This window comes from Notolepis coatsorum (genome assembly GCF_963971535.1).
Source record: "Notolepis coatsorum genome assembly, chromosome: 1".
In the NCBI taxonomy this organism is placed as follows: Eukaryota; Metazoa; Chordata; class Actinopteri; order Aulopiformes; family Paralepididae; genus Notolepis; species Notolepis coatsorum.
In genome coordinates, this window is record NC_140165.1 from 194,588,705 (window position 1) to 194,609,541 (window position 20,837).

The following is a 20,837-nucleotide window of genomic DNA, read 5'->3' on the forward strand; positions in this document are numbered from 1 at the left end:
AGAGGAACTCAAGAAGGCCATAACCGCAATGCAAAGTGGTAAGGCTCCTGGAATAGACTGTTTCCCATCAGAAATGTACCTTTCATGTTGGGACATAATTGGCCCCTTATTACTAAATATGATCTTATACTCAGTCAAGGAGGGGAACTTCCATAAGAATGACAATATTGCACTCATAACAGTCCTCCTTAAAAAAGACAAAGACCCCAACGAGTGCGGTAGTTATAGACCTTTAAGCCTCCTCGGAACCGATATCAAACTGTACTCTAAGGTATTAGCCATCAGATTACAAAAGCATATGACGTCTTTAGTTCACCCGGACCAAACTGGCTTCATAGGAGGCCGCCTGATCACTGAAAACATAAGACGAATACTGCACGTACTTGATGCCGACAAGGAGGACACCATACCTAAGGCGATGCTGTCCCTGGATGCTATGAAAGCCTTTGATAGGCTGGAATGGTCGTATCTATGGGCAGTACTAGAAAGGATGGGGTTAGGAAAGGGATTCATCTATATGATTAAAGTATTATACAAAGACCCATCGGCCATGATTACAACAGGCACAATCATCTCCAAAATCTTTCCGGTATCACGCTCAGCCAGACAGGGTTGTCCTCTTAGTCCCGGACTGTTCAATCTATCATTAGAGCCTTTAGCACAATATATAAGACAATCCCAATCCATAGAACCAATCGTAATCAAGGGCACACAACAAAAAATTTGTTTATATGCGGACGATGTAATATTGTTCATGCAAAACCCCAACACCACATTACCTCATCTGCTCAAGTTGATTGAGGACTTTGGTGATTTATCGGGATTTAAGATAAATTGGCCGAAGTCGGCTTTCCTTCCACTTAACACCCCTGCAAAAAAAGATACAACCCTCCCAGGAGAGATACCGATGGTAAAACATTTCAGATGCTTGGGAGTGGAAATATTCCCCACCATAAGACAAACGGTGAAGCACAACTACACAAAAATCCAAAACAAAATCAAAGACGACCTTGATAGATGGGCAAAACTTAAAAACACAGTACAAGCACGGATATCAATAGTTAAGATGGATGTACTACCTAGAATCAACTTCTTCAGTTCAATGCTACCGTTACCCCCTCCAGAGGGTTACTGGAAAAGATTACACTCCACATACAAATTTATTTGGAATAACAAACCACCACGTATAAAAAGATCCACCGCACAGAGAAATAAAGCAGATGGTGGCATGGCATTTCCAGATTTTTTTCCTATATTTTAAGGCGTACACATTAAGTCCATTGACAACATGGTTTGACCCCCAAGCATTAGTATCCTGGAGAAAATTAGAAGAAAACATAGTAGCCCCACATAGACTGAAGGACATAGCATACACTAAACTTTCAATCAAGCACTGTGAACGAAAATTTGGCCCCATAATCACTCATGCGATCCGGATATGGCGTGAATCACAAAAAAAAAATCCTAACTCACAAAAATGGCACAATCATACTCCCTTATTCAATAACAATGCACTCTTAATTGGTAAACGACCTATAAGATTCCCTATATGGGAAGAGCAAGGCATACACTCATTAGGGGATGTTTTTAACAAACAGGGTTTTTGTAGTGATAAAGAAATACGCAAAAAATTTAATCTCACCAAGTCCACATGGCTTTTTTACAAACAGTTAGAGCTATGTTTGAAGTCTCACTGTGTTCCATTAGACAGACCAATTGAACACCACAGATACCACAAATTCTTCTATGAAAGAGAGACATCGAGAGGTTTTGTTTCAGAATTTTATCATCAATTACTAACGTCCTCGTATGAAACCCTCCAACTAGACTCTGTCTGGAGGAGGGATATACCAGACCTGGAAAATGACTTTGATTGGCAAGGAGCCTGGGCAAATGTCAGACTTACATCAAGGAACCCGGATCATCAACAAATCAATCTTAACTATATTCACAGGACATACTTGACTCCTATAAGACTGTGCCGAATGGGGCTTAAACAAGACTCCAAATGCTCTCAATGTACAAATGGGGACGAAGGGACATTTATGCACATGTATTGGGACTGCTCACCAGTTAAGGCATTCTGGAAAGATGTGACCCAACAAATATCAAAACTCGTATCTTGGAATATACCTGTACACCCCTCGGTATTACTATTGAATGATGTTTTTGAGTTTGCAGTGAATCCACAGCTAAAGAGATTGGTTTTATCGGGTATCACAGTAGCTAAAAAGCTGATCACATCACGCTGGTTTCAACCGGAAAAAATGTGCCGTAAAGTTTGGTTTCTTACATATCTCGATGTAATTTACCATGAAATATCTACAGCAAGAATTCTGGGTCTCAATGAATCCAAAATGTCAATGTGGTTAGAAGTGGTGGAGAGAATAAAAGCTAGCTTATAATGGTAGTGTCTGGTTAGGTGCGAGGGATAGTGGAGGTACTTCTCAAGGTGGGGTCCGGGAGGGGGGGGTTCGAGCTGGAGCATATGTGTGTAGGTTTTTTAGATAACAGGTATTAGGGGTATATCTTATATAAGACAACTAACTAAAATGTGATCTCATTGGATGTGCCCTGACAATTAATGCTTGTATATCTTATCGTGTGTTGTCATGTTTGTTTATATGTTTGTTTAAAAAATAATAAAAAAATAAAATACAAAAAGGGGGCCTAACTTTGGTTGAACGAAGCGGGACCATACCTCCGAGAGGATCTTCTTCTCCAGTGCCACTTTCCTCTGCCTCCTCCAATGCTCCAACATAGTCCCCGGTCGTGTCAACGAGCTTCGCAAACTCTATTTGAAGAGCTTTCCGGTCGTTGACGAGCTCCGCTGGCGATGCGGTGTCAACATTGTCAGCTACCTGGTTGGCTCTCCTTGTGAAAGCTGTTTGCGCCGCAGTACGCCTCTTCTTTAGCTCTTCCACATCTACGCCCTCCATCTTGTCCCAGTCAGCCGTTGCCCCAACTGGAGCTCCTTTTGCGGCTGAGTCACTGGTCGCCAGTGATGCCACAGATTACTTGTAAAAGTAATCTGATTACTGATTACTGATTACTCCTTTAAAAAGTAATCTTAGTTACTTTACTGATTACTTGATTATCAGAGTAACTTAGTTACTTTGAAAGTAACTAGGTTACGAAGTCGTCCCCCCTGCTGCTGCCACAACATAAGAATGACAAAAAAAATTGAGTAAAATGTACTCAGTTTGAGTAAAATGTACTAATAGGGCAGGTAGGCCTATCTATAGATCTATAGATTTCACAAAAGATAAATGGTCAATAACACCACATGTAGGCTGATATGTAGCCTACCTTTGAGGCCTGCCCCATTCAGATATGGTTCTACGTTATTATTATTTATTATTGTGTGAATGAATGAATGAAAACTTTATTTAACAGATTGCAGAATGGGTACAATACAGTACGGCTCAATACATACAATTGTTAAGGGGATGCAGACCTGAGAAAGACGTTTGTCTTGTTTCCATCAGGGTCCCCCATTTTCAATTCATATAGACATTTATGACATACACAACATACATGACATTTATGGCATAGGGACATATAGGTATTTAGTACTGATACATTTGTGACATAAGCGGTATTCAAATATACAGTACTGTTACCCCTAGATCCTGACAGAGTATATACATATGATGGGGAGGGGACTGTACATTAGGAGGGGGTGGGTGGGTGGGAGGGAAATATACACACGGCGGGGAGGGAATATATATACTGCAGTGTTGTCAGTGTGCTACTGACAACCTACATACTGCAGTATGGTGTTCCATGTTCATGAATAGTGCAAGCAAAAGATGTTTAACTCAAAGGTGGAACATACTGTTTGGCTGGTGCAGCTCCGACTCCGAGTCCTGTAGAAGTCGATGGTCGTGCTGTTCTGTATATTCCATATGCGGTAGACAGTATTTTGTTTCCTCCGCAAAGTGAATGTTTTTTTCACCCGGCTTAGTTTACACAAACGTTAAGTAGACTAGTGAACTTCCAGTGCAAGGAAGCGTTACGAGCGCGAGCGTCTCCCTGCTACTGTAGCTCGCAGGTCAGCCTGATAATAACAATAACAGCCGCGCCCACCAGCATGGCTCAACACGCGAGTTTGCGTGCTGTGACGTCACTCCCCAATACAAGGAAAAGCTTTCCAAACGTATATTTGACTGTCGAAAACGAAAGAAAATACTGCATTCCGCCTGCATTATGATGAGATAGTAACGAAATAGTAACGCACAGCCACTTGAACAAGTAACTGCAATCAGATTACTGGCTTGTAAAGATTAACGCGTTAGATTACTATTTTCGGGGGAAAGTAATCAGATTACAATAACGCGTTACTTAGTAACGCGTTAGTGGCATCACTGCTGGTCGCAGGCAGTAGTAAACAATGGGGTTAATAGTCAGAAGCACAGTTGTACAGTTGGCGTGTAGCAGTGTGATTACAATGACACTGCTCCCAGCAGGGGATAATGACGGGACCGTATAGTGGCTCAACGTAGTTTCGCTTCACTTACTTGAAACCTGGTAATGGCCACAATGTGAGTGAACAAGTAGGATAGAGTTGGTGAGCACCGTTACAGCTTTTGGTTAATTCATTAATAGTACAGTTCACGACGTGAAGAGCAATTTGAAAACTGTCGGATGAAACATAGTCACTTTAGGTCTGTTCATCAATAGTACCGTTCACAGCGTTTGGAGCAACAATATAATTGCAAGGTTCAACACAGCCAAGGCATAGGCGTGTCAATGATAATGTTCACAGCGTTTGGAGCAACAATGTAATTGCTTTGTTCAACACAGCCAAGGCATAGGTGTGTCAATGATAATGTTTACAGCGTTTGGAGCAACAACGTAATTGCTTGGTTCAACACAGCCAAGGCATAGGTGTGTCAATGATAATGTTCACAGCGTTTGGAGCAACAACGTAATTGCTTGGTTCAACACAGCCAAGGCATAGGTGTGTCAATGATAATGTTCACAGCGTTTGGAGCAACAATGTAATTGCTTTGTTCAACACAGCCAAGGCATAGGTGTGTCAATGATCATTTTCACAGCGTTTGGAGCAACAACGTAATTGCTTGGTTCAACACAGCCAAGGCATAGGTGTGTCAATGATAATGTTCACAGCGTTTGGAGCAACAACGTAATTGCTTTGTTCAACACAGCCAAGGCATAGGTGTGTCAATGATCATTTTCACAGCGTTTGGAGCAACAATGTAATTGCTTGGTTCAACACAGCCAAGGCATAGGTGTGTCAATTATAATGTTCACAGCGTTTGGAGCAACAACGTAATTGCTTGGTTCAACACAGCCAAGGCATAAGTGTGTCAATGATAATGTTCACAGCGTTTGGAGCAACAATGTAATTGCTTTGTTCAACACAGCCAAGGCATAGGTGTGTCAATGATAATGTTCACAGCGTTTGGATCAACAATGTAATTGCTTGGTTCAACACAGCCAAGGCATAGGTGTGTCAATGATAATGTTCTTTAGCTAGCATTGGATGGCTAGCAGCGTTCGCATTCTTTGGCTAACAGCGTTTAGCATTGAGCATTGGTGGCTAGCAGTGTTAGCATTGGTTGGCTAACAGCGTTGGCATTGGCGGCTAGCAGTGTTAGCATTCTTTGGCTAATAGCGTTAGCATTGGCGGCTAGCAGTGTTAGCATTGGTTGGCTAACAGTGTTAACATTGGTTGGCTAATGGCGTTGGCATTGGCGGCTAGCAGTGTTAGCATTCTTTGGCTAACAGCGTTAGCATTGGCGGCTAGCAGTTTTAGCATTGGTTGGCTAACAGCGTTAGCATTGGTTGGCTAACAGTGTTAACATTGGTTGGCTAATGGCTAGCGTTTAGCATTGGTTGGCTAGTGGCTAGCAGTTAGCATTTGGCATTGGTTGGCTAGTGGCTAGCAGTTAGCTTTGGCTGGAATTCAGCGACCCCACCACTTCAAGCAACCAGCATGTGGGCGGAATACGGCGATTCCAACCCAGTAAGCAGTCAACATCAACGTTTCACTTCCCTTGAGCTGACTGCGTCCTCTCCATGTACCCCGTCGTGTGTATCCCCTCCGTCCTGGTTCCACCTTGACGTTGAGGTGGTATCTCACTCGGGCACCTCCTTCTGCGTTCCGTCCGTCCCGTCTCGTAGCGGGCGCGTGCGGTAAATAATTGTCCAATTATCTAGCAGTCTCAGTCAATGAGTCAACTAGATGTCCCCCTTGGAAGGGTGTGGGCGAATTACTTATAATCAAACCAGTGAAACAATTCGGACTTTGTAAGAATGTTCGTTTATTTGGACTTCAATGTCCAGCATCCAATTACTACTCGTTGTAATAATCACCAGGTGGCCAATTAAACAAGCGGTTAGCTTGTAGCTGATAGTTAGTAGCAGCTTACGTTCAAGCATCAGTGGATAATGTCAGTAAAGGTCGATATGGTATTTGGTAATGTTCAACCAAGTTGACGTTGATAATATTTTGTTGATAGTTAGGTTGCAATTTAGCAACCGCCGGTACTTGATAGTGTAGCCAGACGTTTAGCCAGCAGTAGCCAGGTTACAGTTAGTCAGACGTTAGTCAGTAGTAGCCAGGTAACAGTTAGTCAGACGTTAGTCAGTAGGCAATCGGCATTCAGTCAGATTATTTACCTATACAAAGGAAAGGAAACAAACGGCATTAATTAGTAACTAGATATATGAAACGAGAGATAAATGCGGATATTAACGGCGCATCCAATGCAACGTACCGTTGGCCAGTCAGAGTTCGCCCACAGGGCTTTTCACCTTACAGCCTAGGGCTAAGAGTGTCACTTAAATAGCGCGACGCGCCGGCGCAGAGACAGCTTACCTGTCCAGAGTCGCAATACGTGTTCCAAAGTGCGTCCACTAGGCGGCACCAGATAATAACTAACGCATGCAATAAATGCATACAATAAATGTTACTTATGATAATAATGAAGGATAATAATGATAAACATATTGGGAAAAACGTCGGAGTAGTAGTAGTTTAGTAATAGTAGTAGTTTAGTAGTAGTAGTAGTAGCAGCAGTAGTAATAGTAGCAGCAGTAGTAGTAGTTTAGTAGTAGCAGTAGTAGTTTAGTAGTAGTTTAGTAGTAGTAATAGTAGCAGCAGTAGTAGTAGTTTAGTAGTAGCAGTAGTAGTAGTAGTATACACTGAAATAAGAGCTAGGTAGTACTATACTATAGTAATACACTGGTCTATAGACTATTTCAAACTTCAAACATAAACATTCTAAGTTGGTAAATTGGTTTATTTCCTGTTGTAGTGCCAGAATCACTTGAAGGGGACAGGTCAGTAGCATCATAGAAACGTTATGACCGGGAGACGAATCACCTTGTAAGAAGTGGTATTGTCTCCCAGTACTGAATAATTCTCTCTCACTCTCACTCTCTCACGCTCTCACTCTTACTCTCAGCATTGGTTCCAGGTGGGGTCAGACAGTAGTCGCTGTGTGACGTGCATGGTGGCTTATGGCCAGGGGGTGTGGTTAGCGCTGCAGGGCAGTGCCCAGGTACGGCTCTATCATGCTCAGACCTGGGAGAGTCTCACCGATGTGGATGTGGCACCTGCTGTGCACAAGATGCTCGCCGGTACGTACACACACACATACACACACCGACACACACACACACACAGCGACACACCGACACACACACACACACACACACACACACACACACACACACACACACACACACACACACACGGACGGACGGATGCGCTCTACTATATAACAATATAACAACAAACAAATCTAATGTCACCACATTCCAGTATTATACCACCAGATGGCAGCACAAGCTACACTAAACATTACACTGTAAAGTAAACCATACAGTGTAACTGTAAACCATGCAGTGTAAAGTATACAGTGTACCACCTGATGACATCACCTGATATTTCATTTTTTATTTGTTCATTGTACACCACAAAGTTACACGTACTTTATAAAAGGGGTTAAACAAATAAAGTTGTATTATTATTATATGAATGTCTCTCTGTTGCTCCCACCAGGTTCAGATGCAATCATCAGACAACACAAGGCCGCCTGTCTGAGAATCACCGCTCTGCTGGCCTGTAAGGACCTGCTGTGGATCGGCACCAGCGCAGGTAGAAAAATACATTAATTCATTCATGAACCTTTAACTAAATAACTATGACTGTCTATTAACTAACTAACTAACTAACTAACTACAGGTAAGACTATCTGTCTACCCTGACCTCTACTAGTTAGCCATCTGTCTACCCTGACCTCTACTAGTTAGCCATCTGTCTACCCTGACCTCTACTAGTTAGCCATCTGTCTACCCTGAACTCTACTAGTTAGCCATCTGTCTACCCTGAACTCTACTAGTTAGCCATCTGTCTACCCTGAACTCTACTAGTTAGCCATCTGTCTACCCTGAACTCTACTAGTTAACTATCTGTCTACCCTGAACTCTACTAGTTAACTATCTGTCTACCCTGAACTCTACTAGTTAGCCATCTGTCTACCCTGAACTCTACTAGTTAACTATTTGTCTACCCTGACCTCTACTAGTTAACTATCTGTCTACCCTACCCTCTACTAGTTAACTATCTGTCTACCCTGACCTCTACTAGTTAACTATCTGTCTACTCTAAACTCTACTAGTTAACTATCTGTCTACCCTGACCTCTACTAGTTAGCCATCTGTCTACCCTGAACTCTACTAGTTAGCCATCTGTCTACCCTGAACTCTACTAGTTAACTATCTGTCTACCCTGAACTCTACTAGTTAACTATCTGTCTACCCCAGTGGTTCCCAATCCTCTCCTCGGAGCACCCTAGCCGTTCCATGTATTTGTTAAATTCCACCACCAGCACACCTGATTCAACTTAACAAGCCCTTTATTAGTTGAATCAGGTGTGCTGGTGGTGGAATTTAACAAATACATGGAATGGCTGGGGTGCCTCGAGGAGAGGTTTGAGAACCACTGGTCTACCCTAAACTCTACTAGCTAACTATGATTATCTGTCTACCCTGACCTCTACTAGTTAAAAAAGCCTTAAAGGATTAAATAATTCAGGAGTACAGTTTTGAGTAAACAAATTTTTCTTTCAAAAAATTATATCTTGTAGCATATTTTAAGTTTTTCTTTCTTATATTAAAATATATTTAGTTTTTAAGAATTTGTAAGGGGCAAAAATAAGCATGTGCCGTTGATTTTGGATTTTGTGTGTGAGCTTGCCTTGAATATGTACATTTGTGATATTTTTTTTCTTTTTTCTTTTCTTTTTGTAAGTCCACACGAGTGTGTTTGATTTGTTTGTAAACAAGACAGAAAAAAAAACTTCATTCATTCATCTGTCTACCCTGACCTCTACTAGTTAACTGTCAACACTGACCGTTGTTGGTTCTTGACTGGTTCCAGGTATATGTACAGTACGCATTGCTTGCTTCATATCACAGCCAGGCAAATTAACATAGACAAACATAAACAAACCTTTGATCTTTGCTTCCTCTCTCCACACGAACAACTTCCTTTTTCATCATCATTAGGTGGCTTCTTCGTTCCGAAGGTTGCCTATCACTCTCCAACCCATTCTGTCCCCACTTCTTCTCTCCAACTCCGTGACTCCGCCTCTCACTCTGCTCCAATCACAGACGTCGTCTACCCAGCCTCTTTTTGGTCTTCCACTTCCTCTCTTTCCATCCACCTTCCCCATCACCACCTTCTTGAACATCTCCCCGCTGGATCCTCTCAGAACATGCCCGCACAACTCCATCTTTCTCTTTTTCAACCTCTCCAGCAGCTGTCCTCCTTGCATATCCGCTCTTCTCAGTACCTCCTCATTCTTGATCTTATCCTTCCATGTTATCTTCAGCATCTTCCTCAGCGTCCACATTTCAAAAGAGTCTATCATCCTCTTTGCCTCTTCATTCAGCGTCCATGCTTCTGCTCCGTATGAAAAGACTGACATAACATACGTTTCCAAAATCCTGGGCCCTCATTCATCAACGTGTCTTACGCACAGATATGTGCTTAACCTGTGCGTACGACCATTTCTAAGCAAAGAGTGGGATTCATCAATTTCAACTTGAACTTGACTTCGTGCTTATGTGTACGCACAGCTCGGAGCACACTTAGCTGACGCCCAGTGGTAGAATATATTATTACAACAAGGAAATGAGCTTCTGTGCATTAGTTTCAACACTGGCATGTTCTGTATGAACCGTAATTCATTATAGTTCATTGTAAAATAGCAACAGTAGTGTAATTATGGTCAAAACCCTATAAATAGCATTTGGAATAATAGATCTTTCTCTCAGAATGAATGCAGCATGGTTTATATAGCGTTATCGGAATATACGGGGTGTACTGACTGACTGCACTCCGCGTAGCTCAACTCGTTATTATTTTGCGCACAGACCGCAGAAACACGGGAACGTTTTGATTATATTTAAAAGGCTTTACGTTAAACGAAACAAGTGGAATTTCGAAGCTGTAAGCAGAATATAAGTCATATGAACACCCACAATATAGTGTTCTTCCCCCTTTTTACTGTATAAGAAAGAATAAAAAACGCATTGCAATGACACCAGATAGTGGACAGACTATGTAAATATGATGATGGGATTCAAGTTCGCGTTTTTGTTGACATGCTGTCAGAGTATGATATCTTAATCAAACATTCTAGAACATTTGTCGTCACAGATCATGTCATAATAGAACATATAGGCTACATGGCATGGTCCATCGTGATATTGTGTAGACCGGTACCACCCATTGTGACAACAGCCTTGTGAGTCCCGCACACAAACATGATGGAATTCAAGTTCATGTATTGAAAGGCAGGCTACATCATACAGTGAGATTCATTGTTCTTGTATATGCTCTCGTATTATTGTTTATATAGGCTACCCAATACTGACATCAAAATAGATTGTAAGCCTCTAGAAATCATATGCAGCAGGTAGAAAATTTACGGAAAATCCGTCGCGATTTGGAATAAAATTGAGGAGAACTTTAATCCCTGGGTATTAATCAAACAAAACGGGAAAAGGCAGTGATATTCCAGCACGGTCTTTATTAGTGTTTGCGCTGCCCAGGCAGCAATGGTTAATAGATATCATATCCGACATCACCGTAAGTGTACACGTCTGTCAGCCTGTCACATAACACGCTTCCCTTGGCTTAGTCCATTTTTCCACATTTCATGGGGGTATTCCATTACCGTATATGGTTAATCGGGGCGGTTCTGGTATGCAAATACTTAAAACAGTGCACGAGCTCAAACGTAGGATCAAAGTCATATTCATTATGACAGGTGTGCGTAGAGCCTGCGTACGCACGTGTGGTGAATCCCGTTTATTTTGTGCGTGCACTGATTCTAAATTCTGTGCTTACGTGTGGAAATAGAAGATTTTCCACGTCACGTTGATGAATGAGGGCCCTGGTCTTCGTTTTCCAACTTATGTTTCTTTTAACCAACAATTATAAGAAGAGTTTGTGTTACAGTCGCATAGTTGTCATATTCAGCACTAGTGAGAGAGGATGCTGATAGATTTCGTCATAATCAGCCAGTATCACTTCGTCACCTGTGGTTCCGTGAAGTTTCTGCGTTGTGTTTATCTCTTACTCCGAAGTCGACTTTCCCCGTACTGGCTGACTATTTCTGACTATTTCAACCCCATTAATGCAATCCGACTCATGAAGAATTCGACACTGGCAACGTGATCTCTTTCCTTAGATCGTGATGTTTATTTTCATAAACATAGACAAGATGGAAACAGTTTGAAAGTCTTTGAAGAAACTAAATTCATTATTCTAATGATCTCCTGTTACCAGAGGTGTGGACTCGAGTCACATGACTTGGACTCGAGTCAGACTCGAGTCACGAATTTGATGACTTTGGACTTGACTTGACCAAATCAAAAAAGACTTCGACTTTGACTTTAATACCAATGACTTGTGACTTCACTTGGACTTGAGCCTTTTGACTTGAGAAGACTTGATACCTTGGCTTCCCCCATGCCCCAAGATAAGTTATATTAAATACTGAATGGTTCGTTAGTTACTGCGTTATTTTTATGTAGATTGGTAGCGAGCTGCAGCGCAGTTCTCCTCTCCGGTCTGAGACCAATAGGGTCCAGCTGCAGCGCCGGAGAATCCTCTTACTGGGCAATCCTGTGGCAGCCACGAACCTTCTTTCTATAGAAGCAGCTCGGATGTTCAATCAATCAATCCAATAACACACGCTCGTCGTAGGGCTGGGCGATATGGCCAAAAACGTTATCGTGATAAAATTATAAAATAATTTTCATATAACTCGATATCGATAATTATTGTCGATATAATGTCTGTCAAGTTTAATTAACTTCTTATGCCCGGCACCGATGGACGGGCTATTAATAGACTTGTTTTGCTGCTGCGAATGTCTCGAGTTGATGTCGTCATCAGTCCGCGCACGTTAGCAGTTAATCAGAGCAAGAGGTGTATCCCATGACAATGTACTAAATATGACCCTAAAATACTCCGTTCTGCCCCAATACATTGCAACGACGTCCACCATATACCCCACACTACTATAACCGTGGCATCAGAATTCACGCCACACAACCACTCGGCACGTAAACTATAAAATAGCGCCGTGCAAGCTAATTATCCTAGCCAGCCTTGTTTACAATGTACTAAATATCACCATAAAATACTCTGTTCCGCCCCAATACATTGCAACGACATCCACCGTATACCCCACACTACTATAACCGTGGCCTCAGAATTCACGTCACACACCCACTCGGCACGTAAACTATAAAATAGCGCCGTGCAAGCTAATTATCCTAGCCAGCCTTGTTTACAACTTGAGTCCTACCTCTCTACCCAGAGGTGCAGCGCGGGTCTCCTTCCGCTGTCCACCATCTCCTGATTGGTTGTTAGTGCGTGTGCTCATATCCAAGCTTGGAAAATCGATATATCGAAACTTTGCGACCACGTTTCATGTTTATTTCGAGGAAATAATTTATCGCGATAGTTATCGTTATCGTTTTATCGCCCAGCCCTAGTTGAAAGACAGTTGGATGTGTTAGTTGGTTGGATGTCTTAGTTGAAAGACAGTTGGATGTGTTAGTTGGTTGGATGTCTTAGTTGAAAGACAGTTGGATGTGTTAGTTGGTTGGATGTCTTAGTTGAAAGACAGTTGGATGTGTTAGTTGGTTGGATGTCTTAGTTGAAAGACAGTTGGATGTGTTAGTTGGTTGGATGTCTTAGTTGAAAGACAGTTGGATGTGTTAGTTGGTTGGATGTCCTACTGAGAACAGTTAGATGCACTTCCGAGCTGCTTCCACATGGAGGCAACTTCTCTTTTTTTCTTTTTTGGGAACTACTTTTTCTGGCGGATGGTTTTTTCAATAAATCTTCAATTAATGTGTGTTTATTGTATAGCAATAAGGTTGGATGAATGTGGCAGTTGTATATAAGCATTACACCACTTGCAGTCGTGGTTTTGAAAAATAAACCATGCCTAGGGGGGTCTAACGACCACCCCTAGGCATGGTTTATTTTTCACAAACCACTCCTACGCGTGATGTAATGCTTAAATACATCAGTTTGTTTACAGACTCCTTTGAACTGTATTGGTGTCAATGGTAGTTGGAAGGTAAACATAAGTACACTACTAAAGCTAAATGAGCCTGGGTTATAAATGAGCATGTATGGATGACTTACATACTCCCAGACTTCAAAGTATGTTCTCATTAAGTCTTGGAGGACACAGGGTCCTCATGTCGAAGTTTTGAGCCTTCTATTTAAGGCTGCTTGATTACGGCAAAAATCATAACCACGATTATTTTGATTGATATTGAAAACACAATTCTGTCATATTCTACAAGTTACCAAAAACTTTTCAAAATAACTGGCTCCCTCCTCCCTCTGAACACGTCTGTTTGGGCTTGGGGGAGGAGAGGTGGAGCGCACTACTGTGAAGGAAGGGTGCACTGCATTTACAACACAAGACTAAGGCCCTGTCCACACGATCACGGGTATTAATGACACAGAAGTTTTGAAAAAAATAAACCTCTGTCCACACAGGTGAATAACCGCGTATAACCGCATACTCACGGCGGCTGGAAAACCAGCAACCGATACATGAAGTACAATGCCAAAGCAGTAGGCGGCGATGTTGTTCAGACATGAAGGCCATTTCAACCAATCAGAAAAGGTTGAACGCTCACTACACTTCCTGCTTAAAAACAACACAGCCACCATCTTTAAATACCTCACGTTAGCCATTTAGCCAACGGAGCATATATTTTTCAGCAAATAAAGTGCAATAAAAGTGCAATAAACAAACGGATACATTCACTGTGTGTTCTGCCTCTCATTTGTTGATGAAACAAAACCAACAGCAACACAATTTACCACCAAGAGCGGATAGTTTAGTCTCACAAAACTATCTCCGGTGTTGTTAGCTACATGCTAATGTGAATGGCATTCTCTATGTATAGTATATAGCTTACATGCTAACGTAATAATGTGGTAACGTTAACGCTAGTATAATGAATGGATGCAAACGTTATTTAACACATTGCAGAATGGGTACAATACAATACGGCTCAATACAAACAATTGTTAAGGGGATGCAGTCTGGACTGGGTTCCTTATAACAATAACTTGACAACACACGAGTTTAGTTTAGCCGCAGCTACATGTTTACTCTGAGCGTCAGGTCAGGAATGCGACAACAGACATCAGTCGATCACAACACTCTTCAACACAGACGATACGTTTCGAACAAAAGTTTGTTACAATAATTTTCATATAACGCTACTTGGGACAGCTCTGCTGTAAACACTGGTGTAGCTGGCTCTGCTCTAATCTCTCTACCCCGCGCTCGGTTGCTAACTTGCTATTGTTTGCGACAGTCTGCCATGAACATGGGAAATAATTGCGACAGCTCTGCTGTAAACACTGGGAATAACCACACGCACTTACTGCAACCGGGATGTGCGCAAAACTTCACCCTGGACTCCGGTTTTCAAAGACCGCGGTTGCAGTGTAGCAAAACCCCGGTTGTGTGTGCCCGAACAGTGCAACTGCGCACATACTGTACAATCATGGTTACATTAAATCCAGCGCTCGTGTGGACGGGGCCTAAATGAGACCCACACGGCATACGGCACAATAATGGTTTCATCTGGATTATCTTGTTATCATGATGGTGGGAAGATTATCTTGTTGTCATTATGGTGGGAAGATTATCTTGTTGTCATGATGGTGGAATAACAACATCCTAATTGAAATTTAAACTCGATTAATCGCCCAGTCCTACTTCTATAACTTTCAGCCAGTAGGGATGAGCATTTGAAGCCATCAATATCCAAAATATTCTCTAAAAAACATTTTGGTTAATCAGTTAACCCAAACTCTGTTGGAATATTTTAATAACTGTTCCCATCCCTACCTCAGAGCATTGTGAAATTCACCCAAGATGACTGCCCCTCAATCCAGAGTGAAAGTGCTGATGTGAAGCGTGTGAATCGGTCAGACGTTGGGATTCAGCCGATGAACCGTGTTTCTCTGGTTCCCTAGGGGTGGTGCTGACCCTGGCTATCCCAGCGGTGAGCTCTGGTACTGGGGCGGGTACGCTGAGGACCCCCCTGGTCCCTATGGGCTCTGCCCATGGACACACAGGCCATGTCCGCTTCCTCACCTCCATAGAACTACCAGAGGGCTTCGATGTCAACTTCCCCCCTCTGCCCACAGCAGCCGACAGCACAGGTGAGTAACACCTGCTACAGAACTAGAGCGCATTCTTTCATTCCTTCCTTATTTCCTTCCTTCTTTCCTTCCTTCCCTCCTTCCTTCTTTTCTTCCCTCCTTCCTTCATTCCCTCCTTCTTTCCTTCCTTTATTTCCTTCCTTCTTTCCTTTCTTTCTTTCTTTCTTTCTTTCTTTCTTTCTTTCTTTCTTTCTTTCTTTCTTTCTTTCTTTCTTTCTTTCTTTCTTTCTTTCTTTCTTTCTTTTCTTTTTTTTTTCTTTTTTTCTTTCTTTCTTTCTTTCTTTTTGGAACTTTTTTAAAGCTACTTAAAGTTACAGTGTACATTTTTGTTAGTTTTGCTCCATGCTCATCAGCTGAACTAACCTCAGTTTCAGTTTATTTAGGATCCCAAACTCTTACTGGGGTCCTCTCAAAATAACATAACACATTCAAACATAAAATCATTGTACAATCAGAATAAAACAATACAGTACTTCCATGCACATTGTACAAGCAACAACACCAAAACAAAGAATAATAATGACAATAAAGATAGTAATTTGTCTGTCTACATGAATGAAGCTCCACAGAAGTGGAAAGGTGACAGAGGTCCCAACTCTCACCTACCACCACACAAATGCCCTAAATTGGATTTTAAAAAAGAAAAGAAAAGATGTCTTTCTGTAAAATCGCTGTTCTCAATTTCTTTTTGAAACTTGTGTTAGATGTAATGGCAGTTTGTTCCAGTTTGACATAGCTCTATACATTACAGGCGGGCAGCTCTGTTCTGAATCAGTTGGATCTTGTTAAGCTCTTGTTTTGAGGCACTAGACCTGACTGCTGGACAGTAGTCAAGGTGGGATAAGACTAGGGACTGTATTACATTGTCATTTCTGCTAAGAAACAGTGATTGGCGTCAATAGGCGGAAGGTTTTATATGTTGTGTATTTAACTTTTATTTACCCAGGCAAGCAAGTAAGAACAAATTCTTATTTTATTTATTGTGGGGGGGGGGGGGGGGGGGGGGGGCCCTGCATATATCGGTATCGGTTGATATCGGTATCAGAAATTAAGAGTTGGACAATATCGGTATATTGGATATCGGTAAAAAAAGCCAATATCGAACATAACTAAATAAAAGCAATGTGCAGACATACGAATAGGTATAAAAGACAATAAAAGTAGTGCAATGTAAAAAGTGCAGACATAAGAATAGGCATAAAATAAGTAGGCCTACAATACGTACAGTGTTGCTTGAAGCCTTGAAGCATGTGAACCCCCCGGAACAGCCAGTCCCCCAAACACCCCACTCATCAATCCCCACCACATCCCCATCCAAGACACCCCCCCTGATGAAGCACGTCATGACCGAAGGAAAACACAAACAGCCCACACGCCACTCACAACGCCATGCATGTGCGACAGGGGTCATTCAAGATTCAAGAGATTTATTCGTCACATACTGTACATACACGAGACATATAGTGAGAGTGCCACCTGTGGTGGAAATAGCCGAAGCTAATAACTTCAATAACAGTAATAACAGTCAAAAGAGACCGGGTTAATACAATTTATTAACTCAAAGTATAAATACAAAATAGTCAGAGTTAGGCTGGATGACTCTCACAGAGGCGTTTAGCTAGGACACCACCGGAAGAGAGCTCCTTCACCGGATCTTCAAACATCTTTATACATTTAAAAAACTGAAGGGGTGGTAAAGCATAGTAATTTAAAAGTAAATAAAAAAACTAGATACTTTTACAATATGAACCTTGATTAAGATGTATCTTTCTAATTTCAGAGTTGTGGTTTTCACTCTTTTTCCTATCCAAAATATTGGTTTTAGTTTTAGTAAATTTGACCCAATGTCATGTGAAGTAAATGTATCATTGAGTGACCTTCCCAACTCTGATTTGGCCTAGAATCTGAAATAAATCCCCTTTTTATTTCAATCGGGGAGAAAAATATTCTATACCTTTCCTTCAACCTTTTGCCAGTTGCCGAAAACAAACCCATAATAGCTTGAATTAAGGGATAAAAAAAACTGATTTAAGTCAATCTATGCAGTGCATAACCGTGAAAGTATGGTGCAAGAGGATTAAGCGGCTAATCATGTATTTCATCTCTTGTCTCTAACGCGACCATTATGGTTGTAGTGGTCTCTGAGCAACATGATTTTATGATACATTTAATCGACATGTTGGATTATGTAATTGGTTTGTCATGACAAACAAATTAAAAAAATTGCGATTTACCCGGTGGCTACAACAACACACAGTGACTACATGCAGTCACTGTGTGTTGTTGTAGCCACCGGGTAAATCGCGATTTTTTTATTTGTTTGTCATGACAAACCAATTACATAATCCAACATATGTGTAAAGGCACAACATATTCCAGTTAACGGTATCTTTTTTTAATGATTCGTTACGGCGTAGTCAATACTTCCATGCGTATAAATTGAGGAAGGCGAGAACACACAGGGACCTCTGCCGCGCGCTGCAACACACAGAGCGGCAGGCGTGGATAAGGGGGCGTGCTAGCGCGCGGTCACGTGGGCGTCATGGCCAATCAGAGAAACGCTGAACGCAAGTTAGTTACCTTAAGTGTTCACACGTCCAGGGAGCCTGTAGCTGTTCCGCAACCGTTCCTACTTCCGGGGTAGGCCTGATTGGCCCCGACAGGCACGTGACCCGCCGCGGCCACGCCCCGCGGCAGCCCCAGGAGCAAGCGCGCTACTGCTGGAGTTCGCTTCGCCTTTCACATCGCTGCCGTTGGCGAAAGCAGACAAATGAATGACTAATTCGGTCAGAAATAACGTAACTAATAACGTTAGTAAGCACTGCTTATATGCTTATTATGTCTGCGGGGTACAGTAAACGTTTCTCCCGGTACATTCTGAAGAGCACACCGCTGTATGTTGGAGAACCAGCGGTACATTCTGAAGAGCACACCGCTGTATGTTGGAGAACCAGCGGGCTGTATGTTGGAGAACCAGCGGTCTTCCTCACTCGAGTGAGACTAAAGCCGTGCACAGCTCAGCCCTGTGAGACGCTTATGTCTGCGGGGTACAGTAAACGTTTCTCCCGGTACATTCTGAAGAGCACACCGCTGTATGTTGGAGAACCAGCGGTCTTCCTCACTCGAGTGAGACTAAAGCCGTGCACTGCACAGTCTCTAACAGTGTAACAGTAAGAAGCATTTTGGATAAAAGTATTCTGTACTTCTGTATGACAACAATGTATGCCTTTCAAATGTTAAATGATTAAATGATACACAGCTAAATCTACGCTCTCACCTCTCATCCTGCTTTCGCCAACGGCAGCGATGTGAAAGGCGAAGCGAACTCCAGCAGTAGCGCGCTTGCTCCTGGGGCTGCCGCGGGGCGTGGCCGCGGCGGGTCACGTGCCTGTCGGGGCCAATCAGGCCTACCCCGGAAGTAGGAACGGTTGCGGAACAGCTACAGGCGTCCAGGGAGGGAGGGGGGAGGGTGGATTTAATGTGTCAAAGCACTTCATGATGATGGGTGTCAGAGCAACGGGACGGTAGGCCTGATTGCTTTTACCAAACCGTTCGTGTTTCCGCGTTCCCGTTTTGCACTCTGATTGGCCACTGACGTTTCTGGTCATGTGACATGTGCGCCCAATCGTGTGACGGCAAGTACTTTGGACGGTTAAGCTTAGGCGCTCTTTCGAAGTTGGTTAAGGTTAGAGACTTAGAGTTTGTCTTAGAGCAGGGCGATATCGTGTGACGGCAAGTTTTTTCGCCGGTTAAGCTTAGGCACTCTTTCGAAGTTGGTTAAGGTTAGAGTGTGGATCGTAGGCGTTAGGTAGTTTGCTGCTGGTCGAGGCGGAAATGGGCGCGTCATGCGATTGGGCGCACATGTCACATGACCAGAAACGTGCGTGGCCAATCAGAGCGCAAAACGGGAACGCGGAAACACAAACCGTTTGGTAAAAGCATAGACGTGGAAGCAATGACGGTAGTCATTGTAGCAGGTTGGAGAATCCTTATTTGGGACCGGGATGATGATAGTGTCTTTGAAGCATGTGGGGACAGCGTCAGAGAGAGGGATATACCTGTAAAATGTACTGGGGCAATAGAGACTGGTATTGCATTTGTCTTGTCCTTGTCGAATTTTCATTTTAGATTTTGTACATCCATTCGCTGTTTCTGTAGGCCTGTCTAGAGACGATTTGTGACAGTCTGTCAGTGGCAGTGCCATTAATGGTAATCTTATCTGATGTGGAGTGCGGTACCAATCCACACACAACAGTCCGTTTGGTTAGCAATGTGTGTCACTGCTTGGCTCAGTTTCAAGTATAAGCAATGCGTCATGGGTTTGCCTAAACCAAACTCCTCTATCACAGACTGAATATAGTTCAGTTGGTGTGGTGGTCGTCGTTGGGGTAGTCTAGGTTTGAGGGCGGAGCTTCGGTGGCCAGTCCCTCCTGGGCTGGCGTTGGGGTGATACAGGGGTCATTGAGGTTTGAGGTTGGGGCTTCGGTGGCCAGTCCCTCCTGGGCTGGCGGTGGGGTGACATGGGGATCATGGAGACCAGGAGAAATCAGACGGAGACGCTTGCCATTCGGGGGAGGAGTCAAGTCTGTCAGGGAGTTGGAGGTGAAGGTGTAATTCTGGGCTGGTCGCTTCTTTGGGTTGGGGTCGACCTCAGGTGGTGTTGGTGGAGTGGATTCCATTTCTTCAGTCTGTTGGACAGAGTTTGGGGGTGGGGAGATTGCCTCATGCAGGCTCGCTGCAGCAAGGCCGCGGGTCCGATACCAGGTGGGTGGTGTGGAGTGTTCCCAGTTATCACTGTAGCAATGTAATTTTCTGTTGTTTGGGTTCCTTTGTTGCACTTTGTTACAGTTTGGTGGTAGATGGTGTTATGTATGTGGGAACTGTTCAGAAAAACTCCCATAATATCACCGTTTGGGGTGTTTATCTCTCATTTTCATTGTTGGTCGCTTCGGGGATCATTAAAATCTCTGTTAAAAGGAGGAGCTTCTCTGTGAAGCTTTAGAATGTATATCTCTGCTCTGCTGCTACACTGATGAAACTCACTACGGTAGACAGTGTGTTCATGTGAAGTTGA

General features: G+C 42.9%; 1 protein-coding gene across 2 annotated transcripts in view; it reads left to right on the forward strand.

The window, feature by feature from the left end:
• Positions 1-20,837, forward strand: part of LOC311241720 (rho guanine nucleotide exchange factor 17-like) — a 107,269-nt gene that overhangs the window by 83,249 nt on the left and 3,183 nt on the right. For both annotated transcript variants that reach the window (XM_084330601.1, XM_084330602.1), the window contains exons 17-19: positions 7,437-7,611; positions 8,036-8,131; positions 15,575-15,763. In XM_084330601.1, coding sequence (XP_084186727.1) covers positions 7,437-7,611; positions 8,036-8,131; positions 15,575-15,763 — 460 coding nt within the window. The remainder of the gene's footprint in view (positions 1-7,436; positions 7,612-8,035; positions 8,132-15,574; positions 15,764-20,837) is intronic.